The sequence below is a fragment of the Thamnophis sirtalis genome, unplaced genomic scaffold (genome assembly GCF_051295495.1).
Source record: "Thamnophis sirtalis isolate CommonGarterSnake01/CBP01778 unplaced genomic scaffold, rThaSir2_p1.2 scaffold_5, whole genome shotgun sequence".
In the NCBI taxonomy this organism is placed as follows: Eukaryota; Metazoa; Chordata; class Lepidosauria; order Squamata; family Natricidae; genus Thamnophis; species Thamnophis sirtalis.
Genome location: NW_028261385.1, coordinates 71567862 through 71580068, shown reverse-complemented (window position 1 = coordinate 71580068; position 12207 = coordinate 71567862). Strand labels below are relative to the sequence as shown.

The 12207-nt window shown below is 38.2% G+C and overlaps 1 protein-coding gene across 5 annotated transcripts in view; it reads left to right on the top strand.

Annotated features, from left to right (window-relative positions):
• The window catches only part of ZNG1A (Zn regulated GTPase metalloprotein activator 1A), a 32064-nt gene extending 21949 nt beyond the window's left edge, over positions 1-10115 (top strand). For 4 of the 5 annotated variants that reach the window (XM_087716012.1, XM_014059212.2, XM_087716011.1 and 1 more), the window contains 6 exons: positions 2041-2097; positions 2226-2277; positions 4335-4403; positions 4585-4650; positions 5669-5795; positions 9854-10115. In XM_087716012.1, coding sequence (XP_087572138.1) covers positions 2041-2097; positions 2226-2277; positions 4335-4403; positions 4585-4650; positions 5669-5795; positions 9854-9927 — 445 coding nt within the window. In that variant the 3' untranslated portion in view covers positions 9928-10115. The remainder of the gene's footprint in view (positions 1-2040; positions 2098-2225; positions 2278-4334; positions 4404-4584; positions 4651-5668; positions 5796-9853) is intronic. The other variant, XR_015696725.1, reaches the window with a different exon arrangement.
• Positions 10116-12207: the final 2092 nt, after the last annotated feature.

The following is a 12207-nucleotide window of genomic DNA, read 5'->3' as shown; positions in this document are numbered from 1 at the left end:
TCATAATCACATTTCCAACAATTTGGTGCTAAATTTCTAAATATTTTGGCTATTCTCATGGGGGGGGGGTGTCATTCTTTCTTTTGTTGAGTTAGGAAGGTGGAGTAAAATATGTGAAATAGTTTCAGCAACCTAATACTTTAGCTCAGTCTTTCTCAACCTTGGCAAGTTGAATATGGGTGGACTTCAATTCCCAGAATTCGGAATTGAATTGAATTCTGTGAGTTGAAGTCCACCCATCTTCAACTTACCAAGGTTGAGGAACACTGCTCTAACTTGACATTCTCTAACTTAAAGCTCTCGGAATCAATACTATAGCTTTTCTTAGTGCCCTATTGCCCGTGAATTGATAATAATTATCCTGCCAGCATGACATATTGTAAAGTGTATTGGTATTAAATTTAGATTTTTAAAAAGGTCTCTATCTTCAAAACTAGCATTAGAAATTGTTTGGGGATGATGAACCATTCTCAAGTTCTAAAGATATTGTTGAAGTGTCCACAGTGAAGGTAACTATTAAGCACTCTTTGTAATTTCTTGTTTTCTGGACTTTGCTTTTTAAAGTCAAAAGTTGGTTTAGATATTTCTGAACAAACTTTGGAATAAGAGAAGTGTCAGTGTTGTAACAACTATGCTGCGTGAGTTTCCTGACAACAAAGAATTGTCAAGAGCTCTGTGAAGTTTCTTACAGTCCCACAAATTTAAGAGTTAAAGTAAGCCATTCCTGAAATGCTAGAGAAACTGGAAGAAGATTGACTTTCTATGAACAGTAATTAATAAAGAAACTTATGCTTTCAATGGGAATGACTATATGTATAACAAGTCTCAAGTCTCTACTGCTCTGAATTCAAAATAACAGAGTTTGGAGGGACCTTGGAAGTCTTCTAGTCCAACCCCTTGCCTAGGCAGAAACCCCTGACAAATAGTTATCCAATCTCTTCTTAAAAACTTCCAGTGTTGGAGCACTCACAACTTCTGGAGGCAAGTTGTTGCACTGATTAATTATTTTAACTGTCAGGAAATTTCTCCTTAGTTCTAGGTTGCTTTTCTCCTTGATTAGTTTTCACCCATTGCTTCTTGTCCTGCCCTCAGGTGCTTTGGAGAATAGCTTGTCTCCCTCTTCTTTGTAGCAGCCCTGAGATTTTGGAACACTGCTATCGTGTTTTTTAGTCCTTCTTTTCATTAAACTAGACATCCAATTCCAGCAACTGTTCCTTATATATTATAGCTTCCAGTCCTCTAATCATCTTTGTTGCTCTTATCTGCACTCTTTAAGGTCTCAACATCATTTTTACATCATGGCACCAAAACTGGAGGCAGTATTACAAATGTAGTCTCACCAAGGCATTATAAAATGCTACTAACACTTCGTGTGATCTGGATTCTATCAAGATCACGTGAATAAAACTTGCAAAGAACATGTTTAATTAATTCAACCTTCCTAGATTTAAGTGACATATTATCTTGAGGGATATTGTTACATCTATTATCTAAAAGTGCCAAGACAGATCTATTAAATTGAGCTTTACAGAATTCCTAATATTATTCAGAATAAGTAAACTCTTCCAACTCTGCTGGCACAACAATGGAAAAAAAGTATTCTGCATTAATTTTTAAACTGAATGCTTTTCCTTGTTGTGCCTTAAGTAAAAAAACAAACAAAATTGGTTAAATTAAATCAGGATTACTGAAATTATAAGGATCAAATTGTAGTTTCGAATCCTAATTTATTCTGAAATCATCATGGTTCCCTAAATTTGGATATCACATGTAACTGAGGTTGCATGTGAAACTGAATGCTTGGTTTTCCAAATTAGCCCAGAAGTAAAGGGGAGGAAGATCTGGGGAAGATACACACACACCATTTACTTTCTTCCAAAAGTTTCTCAAGAATTCTCCAAGCATTCAGAGAGGCTGACCAGAAAGAATAAAAGGCTACATTGGAGAGGAGCTGTCACAGAAAATACCATTGAGTAAGAGGCAGTCTTGGTATATCCATAAAGTGCTTTTTAAAAGACATAACTTTATTTTTCCCCCTAGAGTTGATCTCTCTAATGTATTAGACCTGCATGCTTTTGACGGTGTATCAGGAAAAAGGTAAGATTATATGTTGCTCTTTGTTTTAGAATTCAACTTGTATTTCTGCTACACCATGATATTGACAATTGTCCAAATTATGTTTTGTGCTTGCAATGCTATGGTGTTAAATGTATTGTCCTTATAAGTTTGCAGCAGAAACTTCAGCTTGAAGAAGAACCTCGTCCACATCTAGATAAGGTGAGCAGTAAATCTGCACTAAGTATGTGATTAAACTTTTGTTAATTGTATGTATGTGCCTTTTTATGTTCCTTTCCCTTCATCGTTATATCAGCTCCATGAGGTAAACCAGATCCAAAAATCAACCTCATGAAAAACTAGAAATGTACTGTATTCATTGTCTATAATAACAGAATTTTGCAAGTCTGTGCTTTTACTCCTCTCTATACATTATCATTCATCAGGGGAATGAGCTGGTCAGAATTGAACTGCTGGCACTTGGCAGAATTAGCCTGAAATATTGCTAACTACTTCATCACCATAGCTCAAGTAATAATGAGATGGGAAATAAAAAGAGGTTAGATTTTGGATTTGAATACTTTCTAACAGAATTAACTTCCCCCTCCCCCAATCTGCCTGGATAGACTGGATGATAGGTCAGAAAAAAGAAAAACTCTGCCCTCGGTACCAGTCTTAACTTTCTGCTTTCTTTACTTTCTTCATATAAGTGATTCTTGGGCAAGAGAGGGGCAACCTTTCCTGTTTTGCCTGAAGGGAATGTTTTTGTCTGTACAGGCGGTGTTACCTGTTAGTTGCCTTCTTTATTGGAGAATGTGTGAGGTAGATAGCCTATGTTCAGCCATACTTTGAAACCATTCGTGGAATGCCTCCAAGAGTTTGTGATAGATTCAGTCTCCCTTTCCTCGTTAGATAATCTTGTTGAGCATAAAATGTGAACAGAGAAGCTGGACCGCCAAACTTCTGTTAATCTAATCCTTTATTGTCTTCCCTTATGAGTCAGTCTATGCTAAATAGGTACAGTAGGTACCACCTGGAAGACATTGATTGGTCAATGTAAATTTTTGTTGTGGGATGCTACTCCGAGCCCTCTGAGAACACATCTACGGAAAATTGCTTTCTCTCCAGGTAGCTGGCAGGAACGAAGGTCAGTGTTTGCTCTGGAGGCCCAGGGAACTGTCCTTTAAGTATTGATAAAGATCAGGTCAGTATAGACTTAGCCACTTAAAATTAGCTTTTCTTATTTTGACCCCTCTGTGCTCAATTCCGTAATAAATGTACCGAATTGGGAAATGGACTTAAATTAGGCCTAATGTGTAATCTGGGGAATGGTCCTAGGCATATGGAAGACTGGAAGTTACTTGATATGTATTTGTTTTTTTTAAGAGAATAAAGTCCAAAGTCTCCAAGTGGCCAAGATTGGACACTGCTCTAATTTTAGTCATTTCACAAGCTAAAACTGGCCTTGTAAAGGAAGAGTAGGGCCATATTCTTTGTACCAGCCAAATTCCTGATAATCTGCTTTAAAGTCTTATGACAAATAGGTAATGTTTTAGGGCGTGCTGTAAAATACACACACACACACACACACACACACACATACATACACATATACATACACACAAACACATACATACATACATACATACATACATACATACACACACATCCTTTTTAATTGATCTGGGTTTCAAAGATTTAGCTTTTTTTAAAGGTTTCTAAATAGTATTAATCTGAATCTTGCTTTATGAGGCTCCTCTTAAGTTATTTAGGATAGTTGAAAGGAAATGTTTTGTTTCTCACGAAAGCAAGGTTTAAGTGGATTAAATGGTAAGTAGTGTAAAAAAGGGTGATTCTAATTTCAAAAGACTTGTGTAGTAATATGTTATACTACTAAGTGGGATTCTTTGGTAGCATCATGATTTGGAACTGTGTGAGTACAATTGTGTTTTGTCAATGCCAGAAAAGGAGAGTCCACATTAGAAGATGGCTTCATTACAGGCATGCACTGAAAGTATGTGTGCATTTAGTTATCGCATTTAGGTTTCTAAGTGGTTATTATGGAAATAAATGTATATAATCATCAAATATATAGTTCAAGAAAAATATTTAAAGTATCGGTAATTTTTATGCAATATTACATACATTGTATCGTATTGCATCGCATTACATTAATTTTCAGGTTTCATGGATTGCCAATATATAATTTTTATTATTAGAACATATTTTGCTTTTACTAAAAAACAGAATATTGCAACTTTTATCTTATCAATTTTCAGAGTATTGTTACATCCACTTTTGAAGTTCTAGGAAGTGCAACCGAAGAAGACCTAAATGTGTTTATTCAAGTAAGTGCTGTATTATTTGCATGAAAGATCCAAATTATTTCATGCTTTCTTTATAGACTAATGCCGTCTTTGACTTTAAAAAAAGAAACACAATTTGGAAAAAAAACCTTGGCTCCCCCCCCCCCAAGAAGTTTATTTATTATGAATGTATAGTTCTTCTTATCATTTTTATCTCTTTTAGAATCTGTTGTGGGAGAAAAATGTAAAAGACAAGAAAGGTAACCCCATGGAAGTAATAAGACTAAAGGTTCAGTACTCAGTATTATCATTCTTATTTTCAAAAACGTTACTGTTTTTATTTGGATGCGGAAAGTGGTTGAATATGGAAAGTGGGGCATATGCTAATTTGGAGTCATGATGTGGTACTCAAACACTGAAGGACTAAAATTCTAAAATTTTGCTCTGGATATTACAGCCACATGTGGTCCCTTTCATCAAATTTTAATAATATCAAAATGTACTTGCAACTTCTGTACCTTTTGGAAGAAATGTATGATACAGTTTCTTCATGCACAGACATTAAGCTAATGATAATGACAGGAACTCTTTCATGATCTTTGGAACGACAGATAGTCTTTGACTTATGACCAATTGCTTAATGCCCATTTGAAGTTACAACAGACAATGCCAGGGCATGGCAACTGACCTGCGTTTACGGCTGTTTCAGGTGCTCAACAACTGACCTGCGTAGTTTGCAACATCCCGTAGTCACAGGACCATGCTTTTGCCAAAACAGCATTTATTTCTGGTTTTTGGCAATAGTGGTCCACAGAAAACAATTGGTTTGCTTAACAATTCTGCAAAAAAATGTTGGAAAATTGGTGACCCACTTTACAACTGTCATGACTTACAACCATAATGGGCAGTTTGAAATCAAGGATTATCTGTACAAGGTTGTTGATATTATAGATGTTAGGAAAACATAGGTTACATAGTTTTGACCACAACAGACATTTGCTTTCTTACATATGTTATGCTATCCCATCCTATGTTAAGCAGTGAAGAATATTTATATATGTGGGCCTCCCTTTAAGATTAATATAGCATCTATTTATTTATTTATAAAATTTATAGGCCACCCATCTTATCTCAAGGTAACTCCTGTCTATCACTGTTAAGATGAAAGCAATCAATTCCTTTTACACCAAGGATCATAGCATATGTTTTATTTATAGATTCTCTGTATAGTATTTCTAAACTTTAATATTCAATTTATAGAAGCCTTCACTAGCCACTTTACTTATTTTATTTTATTTTCTAATCAGGGATTGGTGTCCATCAAAGATAAATCACATCAGGTGATAGTTCAGGGTGTTTATGAGCTCTATGATCTAGAGGAAACAACTGTGAAATGGAAAGAGGATGAACGAATTAATCGATTGGTCTTAATAGGTAAGAATATCGGCATTACCTATTTCAGTTGTACAAAACTATGAATTCTACAAAAAAATGGAAACATGTATCAGTTCTTGATACAATCCTACAGAAAATGATTTAACCAGTTATCTCTAGAGATATCCTGACATTTGACCGTACTAAACGTTCCATTGCATTGACATAAATTTTCCTTTTTAGGGAACCCTTAACCGGATTGCGCCTCTACGGCCGCTCCGAAGCAGTGGATCCCGGAGGGCTCCTTGGTTCACTGAGGAACTCCGGGAGATGAAGCGCCGGAAGAGACGCCTAGAGCACAATTGGAGGTCCAGTAAATCCGAATCGAGCCGAGCACTTTTAACAACCTGCATCAGAGAATACATTCGAGCAATCAGGACGTCTAAGAGATCACATATTGCCTCTCTGATTGCGTCCGCTGAGTCACGCCCAGCCGCCCTGTTTAGGATAACCCGTTCCCTCCTAAATAGGAAGGATACGGGCGATCCGCTGCAGGGCAGGGCTGAGGATTACGTCCAATTCCTCGTGGACAAGGTTGCTCGGCTCCGGGCGGACCTGGACTCCAATCCTGCAGAACCAGCCGAGGCACTAAGGGATAATCTGGTAAGCCATCGCTGGATTGATTTTCAAGCTGTTACCCCTGAGGATGTGGACAAGGCGATGAGAGCTGTTGGCGCCTCCACATGTGTGCTGGACCCGTGCCCCTCCTGGCTGGTTGTAAACAGCAGAGAGGTGACACGAGGCTGGATCCAGGCGGTTCTTACCGCCTCCCTTCGGGAGGGGGTCTTTCCCCCCGCTTTAAAGGCGGCGGTGGTGAGACCCCTCCTGAAGAAACCATCCTTGGATCCAGCCATTTTAAACAACTATCGTCCAGTCTCCAACCTCCCCTTTCTGGGGAAGGTTGTTGAGAAGGTGGTGGCCTTTCAGCTCCAGCGATCCTTGGAGGAAGCCAGTTATCTCGATCCATTCCAGTCCGGCTTCAGACCTGGCTACAGCACAGAAACCGCTTTGGTCGCATTGACCGATGATCTCTGGAGAGCCAGGGATGGAGGCCATGCCTCCATCCTGGTGCTCCTTGACCTCTCGGCAGCTTTCGATACCATCGACCATGGTATCCTTCTGCGACGACTGCGGGAGGTGGGGGTGGGAGGCACTGTTTTACAGTGGTTCTCCTCTTACCTCTCAGACAGGTCGCAGTCGGTGTTAGTCGGAGGGCAGAGATCGACCCCTAGGCCCCTAACACATGGGGTGCCACAGGGATCGGTCCTGTCCCCCCTTCTTTTCAACATCTACATGAAACCGCTGGGTGAGATCATCCGACGGCACGGGATAAAATACCATCAATATGCGGAAGATACACAGTTGTATCTGTCCGCCCTGTGCCAACTCAATGAAGCGATGGACGTGATGAGCCAGGGTCTTGAGGCTGTTAGAGACTGGATGGGAGTTAACAAGCTTGTGCTCAATCCAGAAAAGACCGAGTGGCTGTTGTGTTTCCCTCCCACGAATTGGCCAAGTGTTCCATCTCTCAGGCTGGGGGGTCAAATTGTACGCCCCTCAGATAGGGTTCGCAACTTGGGAGTCCTCCTGGACCCTCAGCTGACTTTTGAACACCATTTGTCAGCTGTAACCAGGGGGGCATTTGCCCAGGTTCGCCTGGTGCACCAGTTGTGTCCCTACCTGAACCGGGAGGCCCTCACAACAGTCACTCGTGCCCTTGTGACCTCTAGGCTGGAGTACTGCAATGTGCTCTACATGGGGCTGCCCTTGAAGAGTATTCGGCGACTTCAGCTGGTCCAGAATGCAGCCGCGCGAGCGATCGTGGGTGCACCTCGATTCACCCACATAACAGCTATCCTCCGCGAGCTGCACTGGCTGCCTGTTGATCTCCGGGTGCGCTTCAAGGTGCTACTTGTCACCTACAAAGCCCTTCATGGTATTGGATCTGGGTACTTGAGAGACCGCCTACTGCCAATCACCTCCACTAGACCGATAAGATCGCATAGATTAGGCCTCCTCCAAATTCCATCAGCCAGCCAGTGTAGACTGGCAACTACTCGGAGGAGAGCCTTCTCGGTGGCTGCTCCGACCCTCTGGAACGAACTCCCCGTGGAGATCCGGACCCTCACCACCCTCCAGACCTTCCGCGCCGCACTTAAAATCTGGCTATCTCGGCTGGCCTGGGGTTAAAGACTCTAACCCCTACTCGAATTGTATGACTGTTGAGTTCTTAAATGATGTAGTGCTTTTATGTTGTAAATTGTTTGTCCTCCCCCCCCTTTTTGAACTGTGAGCCGCCCTGAGTCCCCCTAGGGAAAAGGGCGGCATACAAATAAAGTTAAACTAAACTAAACTAAACTAAACTTTAGTAGCTTTGTAATGTTTGTGCATGTGAACATTTTCAAAAACAATTGATTCTGCATCTGAATTGGTTTGCTTCCATGTTATTGTTATTTGAATGTGTTCTGAAAGCATTTTCTGAATAATATATGACAGTCTTGGACAGTTCTTACCCAGTCTAGGTGTAATTCATTGGTGGGTTTCAAATTTTTTTAGAACCTCTTCTGTAGGTGTGGCCTGCTTTGTGGGAGTGGCTTGCCAGCCATGTGGCTGGGTGGGCATGGCCAACTTGTAAAATGTGGTGAAACTCACTTACTGTAACAACGCTCTTGCTTAGCAACCAAAATGTTGGCTCAGAAACTCTGGCATTTGAAGCACGGAAGTCTTAAAGCTGTCAAGTTACAAGACCCTTGCACCCCTAACCCTTTAAACAATAAAACCATAGGGGTGTTCAAACTTGACAGCTTTAAGACTTGTGGACTTCAACTCCCAGAATTCCTTCTCTTGCTCTTCATCTTGATGATGTGCGGACGGGCGAGGAGAGGGAACTGGAACCGGTTCTAAACTAGATTTGTGGAACCTCTTCTATAGACGAGGTTAGAACAGTCAGGAACCCACCCCTGGTTTAATTGGAAGCAAAAACATATCTTAGATTTTTTTCCATTCTCATATAAAGCTTTTGTATATTTTAAAAGGTATGGTTTTCAACCAACAATGTTTCAATTACGATGTTATCCCTGATAGTTCCGTGGGATTATAGTGGTATATAAATATAATAGTAAGCAGTACATAAATGAAGCCAAGAATAGAATGCAGCTGTTTATCATGTAGATTTCTAATGCCACTCAACAAAAACCACATGCAGAGAAGGAATGCTGAGTTACCTTCCTATCTGTATCTTAACATAGATATACCTTTATCCAGTAATTCGTTTTGCTGGTTTTTAGTAGTGCTACGTGCATTTTATAGCAGCCCACCTTTTGTTGAAAAGTAAATAACCTTTTGTCTTGTTTTAACATTGATACATCATGTTATAGTTGAGATTTTGGCACTGAGCTAAAATAATCATACTTCTTCCTTATATCATAAAAGCAGACAAACGTATTTTGCTTGGCATGGTTTTTCCTTTATTAACTGAGCATTAATTGTATAAAGTCAGCAATTCGCTATCCCTTTCTTGATGCTATCTTTTTAAAAATAAAACTTTGTTTTATTATATTAATAAAAATACAAGAAAGAAACTATGATGGATAAGGGAATATAGTACAGTATTCTCAGCTGTATGATACTGTTGTTGTTAACCCTGCTCCACTTTTTAAGTGAATAGTACCACTTGCATCTGCCATAGTCTACGTGTAGTTCAGGACTAAAAGTTAAGTCAAATTTCTGATCTGTAATCATTTGTTGATGCTCACTGCATAGTAGCACTGTTGATTGGGTAGAGTAAACTAATTTTTAGAGAAATAAAACATTCCCAGGGGCTTAAGGTCTGCAGTTCTTGGATTTCCACAGAGTTTGCAACTGAGGTAGTTCTAGAAAGTTTATTAGAGAAGAATAATACTGATTTGATGGGGCTTTTCTTTATCTCTTTATCATCTGGTTTTAATAATTTTTTTGGTAAGCATTGGTTGTATTTCAGGAAACAGTGATGTTTCTCCTTAATACAAAGTATTGTCACATATTAAAAATGTTTTCAATTTTATGTTATTTGTCCCTAGGAAGGAACCTGGATAATGATATCCTTAAAGACCTCTTCATAGCAAATGTGACCAAAATAGAGGAAAATAGTTGATACCAGCTTCTGAGGAAAAGTGCTTTTTAACCCTGCATTTTTTACCAGTGAATTATTAAAATATTTTGCGCCTATTTTTCTTTTTTAATAGTTGAGCCTTACAAAACTATTCCCCCTATATAGAATATCAAGTCTGAATTTGTCTAAAATTAGCAATTAATAAAGTAAATATGTGTATATCTTTGAAATATCATTTCTCAGTCTTTGTTCCAAGATGTTCCATTTTAAAAAAAAACCCGCACACATTAGTTATGGGAATGCATACCCATAATTTTCAGCCAATATGGCCAACAGACAATGGCGGTTGTTCAAGAGTATATCAGGATAAAGATTAGGGAAGGGTACTATAATGAACGTTGAAAATTGTTTCTTTAGAGCAGGGGTATCCAACCTTGGCAACTTAAGACTTCCACTCCCAGAATTTCCCAACCATAATGAACTCCCAGTTCTGAGAGTTGAACTCTACAAATCTTAAAGTTGCCAGGCTCTAAACTAATGAAATCACGGCTCAAATGTGAATACATTTCTTTAGTTTTGATACACTTCTGTTTTTTAAAGAACCAGGATGCCTTATCAAAAGAAATGAGGATGACACAACTTTATTTTAAAGGTAGGAGTGTGAATCTTCTGCTTGAAAGGAAATTTGAATCCCTCAAAGGTAGAGAGCATGGCTAGTTCTTTAAAGAGAAGAGAAAAATATTGGCCAGTGATTTCTCTCTCTCTCTCTCTCTGAAAGCAAACTGCAGAAAAACATTCATTTTTCACCCTTTTCCATTGCGCTATAAACTCTGATTTCTGTTCAGTTGCCTAATTGGGTATAGTGGTTGGACTGCCATCCCAAGCACTGATTTCCTGAATCTCTAAGACAGCACTTGTTACTTCTTTCGAAGCCATAGATATAAATGGACGTAAGTATCACACCCTGTAATAAACCACTATTTTATTAACTCTTCTAACGTATCAGATTTCACATAAATCTTAATAAAGATTTCCATCTACTTTTCAACTATACCAATTTTCTGACTGATTTTCTCATCCTCAAGGTAATTATTCTGTCAATAGAAGTGGCTGGTTGACCCTGAGTGATTTTTAAAATCAGACATGTTCTTAAAGTAAAATTCTAGTAAAGAGTAAGATCCACTGATATACCAGTATTTGCAATAAGATTGCACATAACAAGTGCTCAGTTCTTCTAATCCAGGGATTTGAAATAGTTCAAACAAGGATATTATTTTCTATTTTTTAACATGATAGGAAAATAATGAAGTTTGGTGAATTTGATAAAAATATTGGATAACTGCTTTAACGTTCCGCTATTTTTAGAAAGCTTTAAATAATCTTGGTAAATTTTGTAATTCAATTATAGATGAACAAGCTATGGTTTGAAATTAATCATTTAACAGTATATCTCAATAAGCAGTAGCTCAACATCAGAAAGATTATTCTGAAATTTAAATACATCCGACCAGAAATATGTGAGTCTACTCTAAGTGGATGTTACAAGATAGTACATGTTTTATTGCCTGATTTACTAATGGGGTAAAAAGCACTAAAAAAAAGAATTCATTACTTTTATAGTGTAGTGCAGTGGTGTCTTATAAATAAACTTCTTTCATTTCGTTTAAGGCTGATTAATGTGCACATAAAAATATAAAAATAAGAATTTTGTAAATGTTACCATCCACTTCAGGCTTTGTAGTCAATGCATTGTAATCAATGCAGAGTAACTTAATTCTAAACAGGATAGGATGAATGTTTTCATTTATTTTTTAAACACGAATATATTACAAACACGTGGCAGAATTTACAAGGGTGTGGGTTGGATCAGTTCCAGAGTACTATTAGAAGATTAGCTAAGCAAGCAACTCTTGAATTTTCTGCACCAAGTTTTCTCTTTCTCACCTTATTTTGTACTCTGGGAAGGAAACATGGATAATTACCATGTTTTTCCTGGTATAAATAAATAAGGTTTTCCTGGATTTGTCTGTATCATACCACATACCTATTATAGCATTTTAATATTTTAATATTTCTATGTCTTTATTTACTGCAAAGGCAACTTGACAAGAATTTTAATTTTTGTGCTTTTTTTGCCTACGGATAAGGGGTTTTTCTCCTCTATTTAAAAAAATTAAAAAGGTTCTTTATCTGTATTTTTAAATACTGTCCCATGATTTGAAAAGAAAGAAACCTCTACTACTGTAAACATAGCATCCTTGTTTCTTCATCTATCGTTTCTTCTCAACCTCCATTCCACCCCTTGTAATAACCTAGAATATC